At 38.1% G+C, this 19,915-nt stretch overlaps 1 protein-coding gene across 4 annotated transcripts; it reads left to right on the forward strand.

Annotated features, from left to right (window-relative positions):
• The first annotated feature begins 60 nt into the window (after positions 1–60).
• Positions 61–19,570, forward strand: LOC131979501 (B- and T-lymphocyte attenuator-like). 4 transcript variants are annotated; one of them, XR_009395068.1, is made up of 6 exons: positions 61–121; positions 12,459–12,794; positions 12,884–12,922; positions 13,007–13,141; positions 13,229–13,260; positions 18,835–19,570. XR_009395068.1 is itself a non-coding variant. In XM_059343500.1 (6 exons), the coding sequence occupies exons 1-5, from the start codon at positions 11,945–11,947 to the stop codon at positions 13,258–13,260; spliced, it is 636 nt and encodes a 211-aa protein (XP_059199483.1). In that variant the 5' UTR covers positions 11,537–11,944; the 3' UTR covers positions 14,250–14,982. The 4 variants fall into 4 exon arrangements, 1 of the variants encoding a protein (XP_059199483.1); XR_009395067.1 differs by lacking the exon at positions 18,835–19,570 and adding an exon at positions 14,250–14,982; XM_059343500.1 differs by lacking the exons at positions 61–121; positions 18,835–19,570 and adding exons at positions 11,537–12,038; positions 14,250–14,982.
• Positions 19,571–19,915: the final 345 nt, after the last annotated feature.

Below are 19,915 nucleotides of genomic sequence, written 5' to 3' on the forward strand. Positions count from 1 at the left end.
ACGTCACATGATGACCTGCGGGCTGCGGCAGGTGAAAGGTCATCATGTGACGTGACCTCGTTTTTGCTCACGTGCGGCTGTACCCCAGGACGCTGCAGACCCAAAGCGGGAACGTTAGATGGTGAGTTTATGAGATTGATTATCACGTTTTATTTATAGTATTAGCGTCACGCAGCTTCACCTTCAAGTCGTGCATTATGCAACATAATATTGGTCCTAACTGCTGGTTTTTCAACTAAATAGTCCGGTCTCACCTGTATTTAAGTCCTCGATCTGCGGTGCTTGGTGTTATGGAGTCCACTTTATGTAATGTGCTTGGTTTTCTTGTACACTCAAGCTGTTGTGTTACTGCTGAGTCTGCAGAACTCTGAATCATGTCGTGGTTGTTCAGTCACCCGTCGATCTGTGAGAGTTAAATGAGTCTGTTCAGGCCTGCTAGCAGCTTTAAGGACTTTAGTCATCCCGGATTTAAATTAAGTTGTTCTGTATATTGAGTTGAAATATACGGAAGAGGATTAGGGCCACACAAGAAAAAAATATTTGAGTTCTGACTTTATTCTCAGAATTCTGAGAATAAATCCTCTTCCTTAGAAATAAGACCATGTGTTTGACACATGCAATGAAACGTTTTTATGCAACTTTAAATCTGCTTTTTGTGTTCATCATTTCAGTATTCAGTACTAATCCGTAGGCGAACTCTGAGCTTTGTATGGCTGTATATTTTTGTATGCTCAGAAGATAAATAAATGTAAGTCATATGTATATGATATGTGCATCATATATTACACCATAATGCTTACTAATTGATGTGTTTTAGTGTTTTCTACACTGTTGTCTAACTTTATTTTCATGCAATTTGTTTAATATATAATCAACCAAAGAGAATGCAGTCAACTTTACTGTGTTTGGTAAATAATTCAAAATCATTCATTTAATTACTCACTTTTTATCGGTGCCTTTTTAACCCTCCTGTTTTGTTGCGGCCTGTGGGACAAATTGACCCATTTCAAAGTAAAAAAATCTAATAAAAATAGTTGAAAGTATTTTTTAATAAAAACAGAAAAATATTAAAGATGTAATCAAAATGACCCACAAACATTGTTGCTGTTCCTGAGAAACGAACATAACAGGAGGGTCGATATAGTGCAGGGAGGTATAAGTGTTAAGCTACGTCTGTACGTACAGGGTCAGACCTCTAATTATATCAAACTTTGTTTTAAAGTGACAGTGAATATTTCCTGCATACAAAGGAGCTTGCAAAGCAAAGTACATAGTCTGTCTTTAAAAATTTTCCAGGTGCTGACATGTACATAAAAAACAGGTTGTGTTTGCTGAAATGGTTCCACAGGCCTTAATATACAACCTGGTGTCATGACTGCCACTAGTGGTTGCCAAAGCTTACACTTTGATGCAATGACTTTTTATTACAGTTCGCCTATATCTCAAAGGGCATTCGCGGGGTCTTAAAAATTTTTTTTTAAATGTCTAAAATTCCAAAAGTTCATAAAATGTCTTAAATACGAATATTTGGAAAGGTCTTAAAAATATATAAATGTTACATTTATTTAAAACAAATTCAGAATATCCAGCCTCGCTTTTAAATGTTTCGATTTTTGAGGACGCCGTAACATGTAAATTCATATACTTTGCAAGTAATTTCGGGCCTCCAATTTTAATCATGTCTTTTGTACTTTTTTTTTTTTTTTTTTACCAGTTTGTGAAATGGGTCTTAAACTGTATTCATTATGGTCTTAAAAAGACTTAAATTTGACTTTAAATTTGAGACCCTGTCTCAGAATTTCAATAATCTCTCTTTAAAGTTTGCATCATTATTTAAGACATATAAACCTATTAAGTATGTCTGATTGTAAAAAACAACAACATAATAGTAATTATAATAGTAAATTGTTATAATAGTATATTAGTAAGTTCTCAAAATTAACAGAAAAATACCATATTTGGACTATGGAGATGCGAGAGGGATCTGACACTGACTACGCCTCTCTACACCGGCAACCCGACTGAAAGAAGAGAAAAAAAGGGTCCTTAAGAAAGAAGCTTGTGAAGAACTGCCATGATACATAGTATACTTCCTATTTGCTGTTAAATCAAAGGTCGCAGCAGCTAAACTGCATCTCATCCTCACACTGATTATTTAGATAAACAGAAAAGAGGAAACTGACAGATGGATTTCTGTCAACAGGAAATGACACACTCGGACTAGTATAAAAACACTCCATTTCAGGCAAGCACATTAACATGATTTCCTTTCTGAAGACCAAAAAATTATTACAAATGTTTTAAGCAGTGCAGCTGATAAATGCAACATAACGGTGAACAAAAGTGGTACTTTGTAAACTTTTAATCAGTCAGAAATATCAGTGAAACCACAAAGAAATAAAGGCAGCTCACACCACTCAACAATATCATTATGCATCCAGTCAAACATATAAATAATCCTGTAGGAAGATACAGGCATAGACAGAAATGTACACATTCTCTGTATGCATATACAAAACATTAAAAATATAAATTCTCAGGCCTTAAATATCCATCTGTAGTACGTGTGTGGTGTGATGAAGTCCCCAAGAGCACTATTTTGCAAAAGAGGACAAACTTTAGAAAGCAGATTAGATAAAGTGTTTTGGACACAATTACACATTAACATTCTTCCGTCATGGACCGGATAACATGGCAGCTGCACAAATTGCACACGTAAATTTGCCATTTTATAAAGCAAACATGATATAATTTTAGCCATATAAACATTGTTAGTAAAGGCTGATTGGGGCAGCTTAACCTGGGCTTTCTGCAACGGATATTAGGTGAAAGTCGGAGCTCTGTTTCAACAAAAACAGTTTAAGAAAATCATAGCGGGACAGCAGATGTGCTCATATTCATTGCGATTCTTCACCTGTTTTTCTTTTGACTTGCTGGATAAAACAGTTTTGTAACACACACCTTCAAATCTGGAAATAACATGATGAATACACCAAGTCTAGGTCTTATTTTTTTAACGATAGTGGCAGTAGTCATGGAGATGTTGCTGTTATTTTCAAAAGAAAAGGATTAAGCCCAACACCAAATCTATGTCCACAATTCATACTACTTACAAATTACTATATACAAGAAGAGCTGCTGATCATCAATATACTTAACGGGAAATAAAGCAATACATACATGTCAGATGTCAATTATTTGTGACTTTGGAGAGCTATGTGGCTAATTATACTTCACAAAGAGAAACCAAAATGGTTTTTACCAGAGGTGCTATAGTTATTTTGAGCTGTTTCACCATCCCCCAGTTTCCTTTTGACTTTGTCTTTAGATATGAGATGATTCTTGATTTCCTTTGTGCGCTGCATTGTGGGAGAATATAATCTTTCAACACCACATAAAAAGAAAATCAAGTGTATTTAGTATACATTCTGCCTGCTTTGAACTGACTATTTATTGAATGATTATTATTGACTGCAAACATCAACTCCAGTTTCCTCTGACTGATTCTAGATAGCGTGCAAAAGTCACGATTTTTCAGTCCAAAGAGTTACGGATTCCCCGCTTGAGTTTCAGTTTCTTCGATTAAAAAGGTCAAAATGTGATGTATTCTTGAAGAATGGACACTACATCTGTGTTCAGGTTTTAGGTTACCTCAAAAGTGGACAAGTTGGGAGCTTGGTGTTTTTGCAACCAGCAGCTATTGACTGTAGATTTATATATATTTTTTCATTTTGTCACAGTTTCTTCATTGGAGATCAAGATTTGATTAACGTTCTCCTGTTGAGCTCTTCCTCTTCTCTGTTTACCCCATGAGGACGTAATCGTCTGCACAGTCTTCTTTAGACGAGCACTGAGACACACGTTCAGGTGGTCCCGGGACAACAACTGTAGCATAGTCACAATCATCGTCAGTGGTCGCTGTGGTTCTGCTTGACCCTTTGGCATTGCTGTGGTCAATAGAGGCGTACGTTACCTCCTCATTAGGCTGTCAAGAGAGAGAGAGAGATTTTTATTAAATATATACTTAAGGCCTTATCTGAACAAGAGAATCAAATTACAGTGTTTAGGGATGGGTACCTTTCACATTTGAACCGTTACCGTACCGATACCCGGTACCTGGGAATCGGTACTGGTACTCAACGGTACCAATTTTCGGTACTTTTGCGTTTGTTTATGTGGTAATAAATGTTCATTTGTTTAATAATAAAATCTATTTTTTTCAATTCAACATATTTATTTCTCAAATATAAACTTTAAAAAATATATCAAAACAATATAAAATCCAGGATGAGCAGTGCTATATTGTTGAGTGAACGCGCATTTTGTAACATGAAGGTTGCAGTGTTATCAAAGAATGCAGAGGAGCGCTCTCAGGTGGCAAGTGCACGGAGGAGAAAAAAAAAAAGGTTGCAAGTGCACGTGTGATTTGTTGTGATGACGTCGTAGCTGTGCGGCGCAGCACCGGTCAGACTGTATTGTGGGCATGGCATGGTTGTAATAAACAAAGTTGAGTTGGGCTGCTCTGTGCACATATCGAAGATGACGCAGGAGTCTGAGGAATTTAATTTCAGCGAGGCAGTTTGGAGTAAAGTGGCAAGTAATATTCCTGAGTTGAAGAGCGGAGTATTAGTGGAGGACCAGAGATGCAGCAGCTAGCTGCTAATGACTGGTCTACAGAAGAATGGAGAGAGCAAACGGAGTAAGGAAGGTCCAATCTGGAGGCAGACGAAGGCCAAGCCCGGGTAGAGACATTGGAGAGATAGCAGCTGGCGGCTAGCAGGCCTAGAGCCGGCTGGTCGCCTCTGCGTCGGGTGGGCAGCAGCTAGTGGCTAGTGGCCGCAGTGAGCAGACCAGACTCGGAGGTAAATAAAAAAATAAAAAATAGTGCGATTCAGTACCGTAACGCAAACGTGCGGGGCCCCCGCGGCCATAAATATATATATATATATATATATATATATATATATATATATATATATATATATATAAAACCTGTGTGTCATCTGCGCAATGGCAATGTCTAGAGCTGCGTAAAATACTGACACTTTGAAGTGCTCCTCTGCATTCGATAGCCTTTCATCCTCGCATAACTCATCAAAGTGTCTTTTGGTGCGCCTTGCGCGTTTTTGTGGAAAAGAGGGCGGAATACCCCATGACTGGGCAAGATTTTGCGCAGTTTCTTTAAGGCTTTGAAACGCCCCTCTGAGTGACACAAGGGTCTCAGATGCACTTGCTAGATATTTGCTTGCCTGCAAAATATCAATATTTTGTTTTTGGAGACTTTGTGAAACAATGTTAATAGTTTCCAGAATTTTACCCTGTATCACTGTTTAAAGGACAAATTCAAAATTGTCCATCTTATGTTTGAGTCCCTCGGCCTCAGCACGCTCATCTGGCTTTTCGGATAACAGACATATTTTAGTAAGTGCTTTCATCACATCTGGGTAACGAAAGCGGAGTGAGCGCACAGCATCATGTCTGGATGCCCAGCGCGTCGGGCACAGTCGTTTGAGTGTTGGTTGCCCTGTCACTTTGAACTGTGACTCAAGAAGTTGCCATCGTTTAATACTACCACTGAAAAAAAACATATAATTTGTGTACAGTATCGTAGTATTCTTTTACTTTTGTCACATTTTGGCATGCATCATTCAGGACCAGGTTTAGATTGTGAGACGCACAGTGAATATAGATGGCATTAGGTTCCCTATCCGCTACTCGTTTTTGCAACCCAGAGTATGTGCCACTCATTGTTGCTAGGCCATCATAACCCTGTCCTCTGCATTTATTTAGAGATATTCCCTTCTTCTCTAAAAGTCCGACAATCTCTTTCTCCAAACCAGATGCGCTTTGATCGTGGACTGCGTGGAAACCCATGAAGCTTTCATTTATTTTTACCTCTAATGGATTATCCTTTTCATCTTTTGGAATGGTAACATATCGAATCACCTGACTTTTGAAATGTCTTGAGTTGTGTCCATTATTACAGAATAAAATTCTGCTTCATGGATTTCTTTAACTATTTTGTCTTGAACTTTTTGTGCCATAATAGAGATCATTTCGTTTTGAATTTTTGGGCTCAAATATTTAGTTTTACTTTTACTGGTAATTAACCTCTGTAATGGATCTGCACGGAAAGCGGAGTTACTGGATGCACTGGATGAAGTGTCAAGGTAACGTCAACAATTCTTGTCAATACCTCTGACCAAAAGTTTACTTCGTTTTTATATTCGGAGGAAATTTGCTCATCGATTGTAAGATTTTGCTGCCACATATCACAAGTTACACAAGCTGCCATGTGAGAACGAGTATGTTTGTGTTCTTTGATTTTTCGGGAAAGTCCTTGCCAGTCATTAATTCCAGTTGTCCATGCCAAATTATGACATGCTGATTTCCTCTCACCAAAAAGCCAACAGGGCTCACAATAGACACAATCCATTTTTGGGGAGTAACACAACCATTTGCGTGGTATCTTTGTACCTTTCTTTGATACTCTGTTGTAATACTCATTGGAAAAAAGACCTGCCTTTTGTATCTCTAGGATACGGACCTTCAAATCTGCATGGTCCCTGCCTCAAAATAAACTTTTTCACATCTGCATCTGTAATATCTACAGGAAAATTAGCCCTGTCACTGGGGTAAGACATGCCAGTTTTAATAGCTGATTCCGGGCTAATTTGAGATGCAGAGCTATCTGAGGCATCACTGCTGCTGTCCGGTTTTGCTAGCTGGTTGGTTGTAGAAAGGGGCACTCCGGGCTCTCCCTCAACCGATACTGAAGCAGCGGGATGCTCTCCTTGACCTGACGTTGAAGCTGCGGGCCTGCCCTCTCCCTGACCGGGTGCTGAATCTGCGGGGTGCACGGGGCTGTCTCCCTGACCGGGTGCTGAAGCTGCGGGGTGCACGGGGCTATCTCCCTGACCGGGTGCTGAAGCCGAATTTTTAACATGCCGGTTAACATTTTTATTATAGCTTGTATTTTTATTCATGAAATAGTCAACCGGTATCCTGTTATGACTTATGTGGCAGTAGCTGGCTATAGCCGTTTTTGTGCCTATTATAAATCCCATATAGTCTAGCTATATGAAACCCTTAAAATGCATATTATTTTGAGATTCTGCGGGGAAAACTCAGCATAACATATAGGTTAAATAACTCCACATAATAAGGCTGTTTAATAACTGTTTATTTTGCCACCAATAACTGTAGGCTAGTAAATACTATGCCAGACTACCCACCTGTTAACAGACTGCATCCTTCTTCACGTCTGACAGGATTTCCAAAAAGAGTAGAGATTTTTGGTAGTTTGGCACAAAATGCAGCAGATTTTTCTTTGTTGTGCCGTTTTTGTGCACCGCTTTGACATTTTCGTTTCATTTCTTTGTGTGTCTCTGACAGCTGTCAGCGGTGCTTTCACTGAGCTGTACTGATTTGAATTTCCCGCCTAAGGTATCTGACATATCAAACAAAGAAATTATATATTTATAATATTTAATATTTTTATTTTTAAATATTCGTTTTATTTTTCGCTCAAAATACAGACAATATCATGACCTGAACCCTATATGTTACGGTTAAAAAAAAAAAAAAGATATTTGTTTTACAGGCAGGGGCGGGGCCCTATGGTATCGGGGGCCCCCCGCCTCGCGGGGGCTGCGGGGGTATACTTTACGGCCCAGGTGCGATTGTCAGCATGCTTGTTAATCAAAGACGTCAAATCAATGATCAGTTTAAAGGTAACGCCGTTTAGGTACCGAAACATGGTACCGTTTGATTTTACATGAATCGGTACTGGGTAGTACCGATGGAATTCGGTCGGTACCTATAAAAGTACCGAATTCGGTACCCATCCCTAACAGTGTTAGTCAGTACGTTTACATGACACTGAAAAAAACGAATTATTGCCTTAATCTAACTATAACTGGACAACTGAAGTGCATGTAAACGTGTTAGTCAGACTAATGTCGGAGTTCTCCAACTCCTATTAGGACACAGATAATGCGATTGGAATAGTATTTTTGCCGGCATGTATGACAACACAATGCATGCTCCAGCCCCCATCCCCCGCACTGGCGTATGACCCCGGAACAAAAACATTCAAGAAAGCCCCTCACATTAGCCGGTTGCAGTAGCCGGTCAGTAGCGACGGCACAAAATGTCCAACTGAGGTCAACCGAAAAGGGAGCTGTATTAACCCGCTGAAACGATGCATATTGCCACTTAGTGTTGAGGAGGAGGACACATTCCTGTCAGTTATTCAATGTTCTCAGTTGGATATAAACTGGGACAAGGACAGAAGTCTGTTTAGACGCAAAAATTGATTTTTAAGTATAGCTCGATTAAACTGTGCATGTAAACGCACTGAGTGTGTATGGAGTATCAATACTAGTACAGGGAAAGACGGTTAATAATAACAGGAGAAATACTGTGTTTTACAGGGACTTTCTTGAATTGAACGAGTGGTTTTCAACCTTTTTGTGCCCAAAGCAAGCCAAAAGGCAAAAATCTCAAGGCCCACCATTAGGGCCTTCCCTTCGGACACGGAGTAGCCAGCCGGTGGAGAAAAGTAGCCAGCTAGGGAGGTCGGGGGGTTATGCAGACCCTTGACTTTCACCCAGGAGAATGGGATTCGTGTCCCATGTGAAAATAAACATAAACAATGTGGTTTAAACATCACTGAACTTCTGTGCTTCATGGGTTTAAGCAACTAGTGGTCATGTCATCCTCATAACTACTTCACTTCCAGCATTTACGTACATTTATTTTCTGTTTAAACTGTCTTTTATAACACCTTACTATGAAATATTTGAGAGAGAGAGAGAGAGATGTAATTCCTGAACATATTTAACACGTCATTGGTTGTACATTTTATACAGCACATCTTTTGATGTGGGTTGTGGTTATGACTTCCGGCAGATGAAACAGTCTCACAGTTTCTCCTAGAGGCCTCACACTAATGTTCACCCAGTATGCAAATCTAACAGGGCAGCACCTCTAACTGGGATGTCATAAAAGCACAACAACACAACCATGTCCAAAGAAAAGCTGCAACAAAAATAGATTGATGTGGGCAGGCCTACCTTATTATCTCTGCTGCTTTTTCCATTTGGTTCAAAATCCCCTAAAAGGGAACATGCAAATATATAAAACGTCACAACACACACATTAGTTTATACTAAAAACTACAAAGATCATTATAAATGTAATTTTACCTTTCGATTTTTTCTTTGTCCTGGAAATAAAACAAAATGAAATCATGCCGCACATTAATAAATAGAACAATAAAACTCATTTGTGTGGGATAAATAAAATGACAGAAAGGTAATAATGTCTTTCATGTCATGAAATACCATTAAACATACTATCAACTGTCAAATAATTTCTGTTGCAGCATTGTAGAGGTGTGAGTTTTACCCCACAGCAGTGTTTCCTTGACAGCTTAACTGATGACAGCGTATGCTGCAACAGGAAACACTATACCCATGCAAGCCACATCTGTCTATGGCAGTGACTAACAAAACTTGGAACTTGTGGAACTTTGTGGGCTCCAAGGTCAACATCTCACATCATATTATATTATACATACTGTAATGTATATGTGCTGTACTGCCAGATTGGTATGTTTGACACTAACTGAAACAGAGTTAGTTCTCATTCAGTAACAACTATTTCCTTGCTGAAGCAATTGCAGAAGTTTCTTGACACACTTTGTTACATTTAAAGAATTCCTCTTTTTTAATGCTATTGCCTATATTTTCTTCTAATTTAATCACTCCGGTTTTAAAGTTTTCTGTATACTCAAAACGTAAATTTCAGTGTAATCAACGAGCAGTGTTAGCACCGGCAAAATAATTGTGGCATTTTGTTTATTGTGCATCTAATGATGATCGCTTACCCTGAAGTGCAGTTCCCCATAATGTGGCCACTGAAGCTGGACGTTCACGCTGTGTTTATCAGCAGGTGGCAGGTACCAGCGCTTGGTCGCGGTGGAAAACCCTCAGCTTGACACTGTATTAGACACTGATCTCACTGCTGCTGTGTGTGCACACAGGCCAAAGAGAGAGAGAGACAGAAAGAGAGTGTGTGTGTGTGAGGGAGAGAGAGAGAGATTGTGAGAGGGAGAGTTTGTGTGAGGGAGAGAGAGAGAGAGAGGAGGCATACAACAGCCTTTTATGTGACATTTTGATTTCCTGTGCGCTGTTGTTTCAGACACCACACAGCTTTGCATCTGTTCAATTCCTGGGTCACTTTTCCTAAAAGAAAAACAAATACACAACACACATGCAGCAATTACCCAAATAAAAACAGCTAGCGTTGATGCATGTGTAGTTATCAAGAGTTTTATTCTAAAAAGACAAACTGATTAGTTTAAATGTTCATTTTTCAAGTCTTAAAGCTAGACTCAAAGCTATCTGTAATCCTAGATGTCACAGGGGTGAGGTAGATTTAGGTGAGGCGAGCCGTAATGTTTGCTCTCGATGCTGTGTTGTCACATTTGCATGATTTTGCAAATTTTCTTGATGAGGAATATGAGGAAGTCACTGACCTTAGTTCAGTGGAAAGTCCATTTTACTTTACAAGTGTGTCTTTGTTAAGAGTAATATACCTGAATGGATTACCTCACTGAAGATATCAAGATGTTTGATGTAAGGTAGATTTTAATAAAGTTTACACTGTATATCCTCTAATTCTAGACACAACCATGTATTCAAATGCAGTTTATGGTACTGTGTTGTACACTGGAGGGCGCTGTTGGAGCAGTCTGGGTTATTAACATACCACTGAGCAAGAACATGCCCTCAGTTGCTATAGAAAAGTGTCATCTTACACCATCAAACAAATGAAAGAAATTCAATTTTACTATTAACAGTTAGGGTTACAAAGTTACGGGAATTTTCAAAATTGGAAACTTTCTGCTGGAATTAACAGGAATTTATCAAAATAAACGGGAATAAACTGTGAATTTACCAAATTGAAGGGCGGCCCTCAACAGGGAATTTAAATATAATTAAAATATATTTTAACATTATCTTGACTAAAACAACCAGATTTCATGCAATTACACTTAAATGTCTGCTATTCCTCAATCACATACACCCAGCACCATGCTTACTGAAGGGATGCTGAGGCCACGCCCCCTACCTGCACTGTGCATTCCTTCATCACATGTTCAGTTCCAACATTTACATGTTCAATGTGACTTTTGGGGATTTTTTTTTATTTATTTATTTTGGGGGGGTCATTTCAGTTAATTTTTGAATGAGTGGGGTTGGGGGGGATGAACCATTTAACTTAACATTCATGTAATTGTTGTTCAATGAAAATAAAATATTGTTCAATAAAATAATTAAAACTTGATTAAGTTCTACTTACAAATAAATCTGTTGAAATGTCATGTTTTTTTATATATATATATTTCCAAAACTGAACAGCTTAACTTCCCATGGAAAGTTTCTGGAAATTTACCAGAAATTTTCCACCCGTTTGCAATCCTATTTACAGTATTATCAAACAAAAAAAAACAAACATTTTATTTCACTCACTGCGGAAGTCTGACTTTGAAGCTAGGATGTCACAACTTCCTGCTGGGCCCCTGAATTTCTTTTGAACTATGTCAGAGTTTTGTTGGTTAAGATGGTGAATATGTGCACATTACAAGTGATCCAAAGTCCCGGACAAGAAGTGACAAGCTTACTCAGTGTCTCAGTTTTTGCAGTGAGGCTGACCTACATCTGTGCGTTTCTGTAATGCAGAATTAAATTGAGAATATAACAGACAATACGCAACTTAGCACCTTTGCACATCATCGACTGTGTTATTTCCGTTATTTTTTTTCAAAATACACACTTGTGTCGGGTGGTCTTTGAATACGTGTGGGAGGACAGGAAGTGGTGAGCTTCTCACATGTGAAAGGAGCCCCATCAGTAGCTACACTTGGTCTCAGGTCATGAATGCATCAGGTAGAATGGATAGACTGACATTTATCTACCTGCTGATATTTTGCTGTTTTACATTCGTCTGCATCCATGGAAAAGGTCATGGTAAGCTATCTGTAAAAATATCTGTATTAAAAAATTAAGTGAACAAGATAAATCAAATTACAGTGTAAATATTTAATATGTATGAAGTATTGATACTCGTACAGGGAAAGACAGTTAATAATAACGGGAGAATTACTTTGTGTTTCAGAGGGACTTAAATACGAGAAATGTGCTAGCATTTTTATTTCTTTCAATCCTATAAATTGCATAGTTAAAAAAAAGTTTTAATATATTTTAAAAATGTAACTAAATTTCTTGCATTGAAGGAATAATCAAACGTACTCTAGATGCCAGAATCTACTGTAATATTGAGAGACACTTGCTGCTATTATATGGTATTAATTATTGAATTTATGAACAGATTTTGGACAAATAAAGATGTTGAGATGACGAGACTGGATTTTCTTGTTTATGTTTTAGACTTTCCTTCATGTTTCGTTGTCTTGCTGGTCCAAAAAGGCACAACATTCATTACTGTCCCACAATCACCTCTGACAGTCTGCTGTCCTGTCAGACACTGCGGAGAATCACTGAGTGTCACTTGGTGCAAACTGCTCGACACAGGCGAATGTAAACGGATAAACTACACAGAGAACAGAGAAATCATACTGACTGAAAAACTCGTTAACGACAGACTGATCTCGTATTTGACCTTCACACGGATTTCCATTCACGACGACGGCCTGTACGGATGTTCTTTAAAAGAATACGGACCTGATGTGCTGATCAGTCACAAAATCAACATCTCAGTTTCAGGTAGACAGTTTGCTCCCTCTCTGCAGAAATACACATGTAAGAAGTTTTATTTCAGGTTTTAATCATATATATTTTCAATTAATCTACAGAGTCAAACAAGGGGGTTAAACCATTTGAATGTGTTACAGGTAAAAAATCTTTATCAATATACATACTGTACATTTTAATGGATCAAGACTCGAAACTATTGATCTGTTTTTTTTTTCTTTTAGAAGTTGAGCTGCCAAACACTGCTGCTGGTGACGACAGCAAGTCCTGGCTGCCCTTCCTTGCCACCTGTCTTACCGTAGCTCTTCTGGTTGTCACACAAACAGTGATAACCCTCCTGAGTTTTTATGTCCAGAAACGTAAGAACATTAACATTTAACAGTCTAAATTATGACAACATTTTTTATAACTGAACAGTATAAAGATGTTTTACTTCTTCTTCACAGGAATGCTGACCCACAACCACACAAAGGAATAGGTGATTTGATGCAATAATTTAAAGAAATTGTCTGACATTTTGGGAAATAAAGCATCTCTCTTGTCTGAATACTTGTTAGACAAGAATATTGATTTAACTTTTACTGCTCTTATAAAATATATTTGGTACGAGCAGCTTGTTTAATCCAGACAAAAATTTAAGTTTTTGCCTTTTTATCACTGTGAGGTTGCCAGACAGCAATGCGACTGAGTGGAGTGGCTGCTCCAGGAAGTAGTTCAATGCCCTGTAAAGCCTGTGACGTTTCAATATTTTTATTTTCAGCACCATCTGGTATCTAGGAACGTGAAGATTAATTTGAGATGAAGCCCAGTACTGTGTATTAAGTTCATTAAATTCATGAATTAAAAATAAAATTGATTAACTATCTTAAATGAAAGAGCATAAGGGCTTATAACAAATGAACAAATGAAGGCTATAACCCTGCTCACTTCTGTCTCATAAGTTGTTGCAGCAATTGTTGGGTTGATACCATTTGTCATACAATTTTGTGCTGAATTTAACCACTTTTGAGCACTCAAGAAATCATTAAAAAATTATCTAAGATTACTACAAATTAACACATTTAGACACCAAAACCTTGAGGAATAATATAGAAAAATGAATGTTGCTAATTAGTATCAAAAACTTTTGATTTGTTTGACACAAATGCATTGCTCAGATCTTGCAGTTTTATATGATATCATTATCTTCACTGCAGTGTTAAAAATGTGCTTTGTTACCTTTTGGACACAGCCAAGCTGGCAGGTTTCCAGTTCTTGTGCTAAGCTAAGGTAGCTGGCTGCTGGAGTTTAGCATTGTGTTGAGCCTACAAACAAGAAAGTGGTTTTGATCTTCATTTGGTTCTTGGCAAGAAATGTGAATTTCCCAAAATATCAAACTATCCTTTTAACTCAGATGTTCAAGGGTCAAAATGGTGCAAATCAGGAGTATTTTACTAACATATTTGTTCTGATGTTTTTGTGTGATAGGAAACATCATCAGCCCACATTATACCTGACCTCCGCAGTGGAAGTCCTCTTTTCCCTTTTTTTCTGCAACCTCACCTTTCCATTGTGAAATACACCAACTTTCCAACTACTACAGAAAGACCACCACCACATCCTGCCCTGGTGACCAGTGGGACCCACACAGCAGATGGAAGTCAAGCGTCAGACCGTGCAGTGTACACTGTCGTCAACTACCGATGGTCGGGGGTACCTGCCAGTGGAAAGCCTGCTTCGATACAACAAAATAAAAACATCAATGTTTCGTGAACATTTTGGCCTTTTTGCTCATAGCAAAGCGAAGAACCACACTGCAGAAAAGCTAAATGGGCGAGGCTTGTGGTCAGGCAGATGCAACGTACCGTCATATTAAAATTAACCAGACTCAACCAGAAACAGCATCTCACCCTCTGGTTTGTTCAAGGCAATGCTACGTTTAAGTGAATAATATTTTCTTGACATATTTTCAGTTGTTTTTAACTTCCTCTGGTCTTTTTTTGACTTATTTAACTTTGTTTGCCAAAGCTTTCATCGTCTTTGTGAAAAAAAAAAAAGCTTGTGTGTGAGTACATTAGCCATGATGTGCAGACTCACTCAATACTTATTGTGAACTCTTCTGTCTGATTTGAAAGTATAAAGACTGAAGTTTGCGAGGCGTCTTTGTCTGTAAAAAAGAAAAACTTTAAGTGCTGCAATAAAATCATTGGCTGCTCTGTAACTGGAACATTTTGTTCTTTGGAGGGTTTTGAACTTGTCATCCTCGTTATATATATTTTGCATTCCTTGATGACTATTTGAATATATTAAAGAAAGAATAGTTTGGCCCTCTCATCCTTTAGTGGAAGAATACTAATCTGAGATGACATTATAAGAAATGTATTTACAAGTCCAGTGTTTCCTCTCACATTTCTTTCACACCTTACTTTTTACACAGATTTACACTGTATATTTTTTAATTCCAAACAATGTATTCATATGCAGTGGATGGTACTATATTGTACACTGGAGAGCACTGTTGGAGCACTCTGGGTTATTCACATACCACTGAGCAAGAACATACACTCAGTCTGCAACAGAAAGGTGTCATCTTACACCATCTACTGGTTGCATTGAAACAAATAAAAGAAATACACATTTACTATTTACAGTATCATCAAACTTTATGTAGTGCATCCACACCTGTGATTGAAATAATGAAACAAAAAAAAAAGCTTTATTTCACTCACCGCGGTAGTCTGACTTTGAAGCCAGGATGTCACAACTTCCTGCTGGGCCCCTGAATTTCTTTAGAACTATGTCAGAGTTTTGTTGGTTAAGATGGTGAATATGTGCACATTACGAGTGATCCAAAGCACCGGACAAGAAGTGGCAAGCTTACTCAATAACTTTAATAACTACAATACGTGTCTTAGTTTTTGTAATGAGGCTGACCTACATCTGTGTGTTTCTGTATTACAGGATTAAATTGAGAAGATAACAAACAATATTCTATTTCACACATTAACACATCAACAATTGTGTTTTTTCTCAAAATACACACTTGTGTAGGGTGGTCTTTGAGTATGTGTGGGAGGACAGGAAGTGGTGAGCTTCTCACATGTGAACGGACTCCCATCAGTAGCTACACTTGGTCTCAGGTCATGAATGCATCAGGTAGAATGGATAGACTGACATTTATCTACCTGCTGATATTTTGCTGTTTTATATTCGTCTGCATCCATGGAGAAGGTCAAGGTAAGCTGTAACACACCGTTATCTTGTGATATCTGTAAAGAGAGTGAGAGGATGTTTTTGGAATAGATTTAAGGTCTTAAGTGAACAAGATTAATCAAATTACAGTTGAAATATCGAGTATGCATAGAGTATCGATACTAGTACAGGGAAAGACGGTTAATAATAGTGGGAGAAAGACTTAAATACAGGAAATGTGGTAGCATTGTTACATCAATTCACTTATTATTTTCTTTCAATCCTATAAATCACAACTTAATTACTTGCATTGAATGAACAATCAAACATTCTTTACTTCAGTGGTTTTCAAAGTTTTTGTGCCCAAGGCACACCAAACGGCAAGCCAAAATCTCAAGGCCCACCATCAGGGCTTTCCACTCGGACACTGAGTAGCCGACCAGTGGAGCAAAGTAGAACCTGGACTCTATAGAACCCAGGAGAACTGGGTTCATGTCCCATGTGAAAACAAACATTAACGATATGGTTTAAACATCACTGAACTCCCGTGCCTCAAGGTTTTTACGTAACAATGTCTCTTTCAGTAGTCACAACGTCCTTGTAACTACTTCACTTTCAGCATTTACGTACATTTTTTTGTTTAAACTGTCTTTTATAACGGCTTACACTAGGAAATATTTTGCCCTGAACCTAGATCAGTGGTTTGTAGCCTAAATTAAACTGCAGCCTTTTTTTTCTTTCTATCAACTGTAAACCGTATGTGTATGTATAATGACGTGCATTATTCTTTAGAATTCTCTGCAAACCGCGATATGGGTCGTTTTGACCAAATGCTCATATGGGTCATTATTGGTTGTTTCAGCAGATGCAAGTAATGTCCACTGCAGTCAGAGGCACTATTTATAAGACAGGTGCTTTAACCAGCTAAGCCACAGCGCCTCCATCTAACTATTTCTGGGCCTAAAGCTAAACAACCTGCCACCCCTTGAGGCAATACTGCTGTGAATAATACTACATTAATAGTGTATGGTTGGTTGTCACAAAATTTCACAGCACACCTGAAATTGTCTCATGGCACACCGGTATTAATTCTTGAATTTATGACCAGCTTTTGGACAAAATAAAGATGTTTAATTTAGTGTGAATGATTAAAGACAAGACCTGATTGTTTAAATATTTTTTTGTTTATGTTTTAGACTTTTCTTCATGTGAAGTTGCCTTCATGGTCCGGAGAGGCACGACATTACGAACTGTCCCACAATCATCTCTGACAGCCTGCTGTCCTGTCAAACACTGCGGAGAATCACTGAGTGTCTCCTGGTGTAAACTGCTCGACACAGGCGAATGTAAATGGATAAACTACACAGAGAACAGAGAAATCATACTGACTGAAAAACAAGTAAAGGATAAACTGATCTCGTATTTGACCTTCACAAGGATTTCCATTCACGACGACGGCCTGTACAGATGTTCTTTAAAAGGAGACGATGCACAGATCAGTCACAAAATCAACATCTCAGTTTCAGGTAGACGGTTTGCTCCCTCTCTTCAAAAATACACATGTAAGAAGTGTTATTTCAGGTTTTAATCGTATTTATATTTTCAATGAATCTACAGAGTCAAACAAGGGGGTTAAACCATCTGAATGTGTTACAGGTAAAAAAAAAAAAAAAAAAGATCAATATACATACTGTATGTTTTAATGTATGAAGACTAGAACTATTGAACTGGTTTTCCTTCTTTAGAAGTTGAGCTGCCAAACGCTGCTGCTGGTGATGACAGCATGCCCTGGCTGCCCTACCTCGCCATTGGTCTTGCCATAGCCCTTCTGGTTGCCACACTGATGGTGATAATCCTCATGAGTGTTTATGTCCGGAAACGTGAGAACATTAACATGTAACAGTCTAAATTATGACAGCATTTTTTTTAGATCTGACCAGTATAAAGATGTTTTACTTCTTCTTCACAGGAATGCTGACCCACAACCACACAAAGGAACAGGTGATTTGATGCAATAATTTAAAGAAATTGTCTGACATTTTGGGAAATAAAGCATCTCTCTTGTCTGAATGCATGTTAGACAAGAAGATTGATTTCACTGTCACTGATCTTATAAAATATAATGGTACAAGCAGCTTTTTTAAGCCAGACAACAATGACGACTGAGTGGAGTGGCTGCTCCAGGAAGTAGTTCAATGCCCTGTAAAGCCTGTGACGTTTCAATATTTATTTTCAGCATCATCTGGTATCTAGGAACGTGAAGATTAATTTGAGATGAATCCCAGTACTGTGTATTAAGTTGTTCTATTCATGAATTAAAAATAAAATTCATTAATGATCTTAAATGAAAGAGCATACGGGCTTAGAACAAATGAACAAATGAAGGCTATAACCCTGCTCACTTCTGTCTCATAAGTTGTTGCAGCAATTGTTGGGTTGATGCCATTTGTCATACAATTTTGTGCTGAATTTAACCACTTTTGAGCACTCAAGACTTTATTAAAAAAATGGTCTGAAGTCACTACAAATTAACACATTTAGACACCAAAACCTTGAGGAATAATATAGAAAAATGAATATTGCTATTTGGTATCAAAAACGTTTGATGTGTGTTAAAAAAGTGCTTTGTTACCTTTTGGACACAGCCAAGCTAGCAGGTTTCCAGTTCTTGTGCTAAGCTAAAGTAGCTGGCTGCTGGAGTTTAGCATTGTGTTCAGCCTACAAACAAGAAAGTGGTTTTGATCTTCATTTGGCTCTTGGCAAGAAAGGTGAATTTCCCAAAATATCAAACTATCCTTTTAACTTAGATGTTCAAGGGTCAAAATGGTGCAAATCAAGAGTATTTTACTAACATATTTGTTCTGATGTTTTTGTGTCATAGGAAACATCATCAACCCACATTATACCTGACCTCCGCAGTGGAAGTGCTCTTTCCCCTTTTTTTCTGCAACCTCACCTTTCCATTGTGAAATACACCAACTTTCCAACTACTACAGAAAGACCACCACCACATCCTGCCCTGGTGACCAGTGGGACCCACACAGCAGATGGAAGTCAAGCGTCAGACCGTGCAGTGTACACTGTCGTCAACTACTGATGGTCGGGGGTACCTGCCAGTGGAAAGCCTGCTTCGATACAACAAAATAAAAACATCAATGTTTCGTGAACATTTGGACTTTTTGGTCATAGCAAAGCGAAGAACCACACTGCAGAAAAGCTAAATGGGCGAGGCTTGTGGTCAGGCAGATGCAACGTACCGTCATATTAAAATTAACCAGACTCAACCAGAAACAGCATCTCACCCTCTGGTTTGTTCAAGGCAATGCTGCGTTAAATATAAATAATAATATTTTCTTGCCATATTTTCAGTTGTTTTTAACTTCCTCTGGTCTTTTTTTGACTTATTTAACTTTGTTTGCCAAAGCTTTCATCTTCTTTGTGAAAAAAAAAAAGCTTGTGTGTGATTACATTAGCCATGATGTGCAGACTCACTCAATACTTATTGTGAACTCTTCTGTCTGATTTGAAAGTATAAAGACTGAAGTTTGCGAGGCGTCTTTGTCTGTAAAAAAAAAAAAACTTTAAGTGCTGCAATAAAATCATTGGCTGCTCTGTAACTGGAACATTTTGTTCTTTGGAGGGTTTTGAACTTGTCATCATTGTTATATATTTTTTGCATTCCTTGATGACTATTTGAATATTTTAAAGAAAGAATAGTTTGGCCCCCTCATCCTATAGTGGAAGAATACTAATCTGAGATGACATTATAAGAAATGTATTTACAAGTCCAGTGTTTCCTCTCACATTTCTTTCACACCTTACTTTTTACACAGATTTACACTGTATATTTTTTAATTCCAAACAATGTATTCATATGCAGTGGATGGTACTATATTGTACACTGGAGAGCACTGTTGGAGCACTCTGGGTTATTCACATACCACTGAGCAAGAACATACACT

This window comes from Centropristis striata, chromosome 10 (assembly GCF_030273125.1).
Source record: "Centropristis striata isolate RG_2023a ecotype Rhode Island chromosome 10, C.striata_1.0, whole genome shotgun sequence".
Taxonomy (NCBI): Eukaryota; Metazoa; Chordata; class Actinopteri; order Perciformes; family Serranidae; genus Centropristis; species Centropristis striata.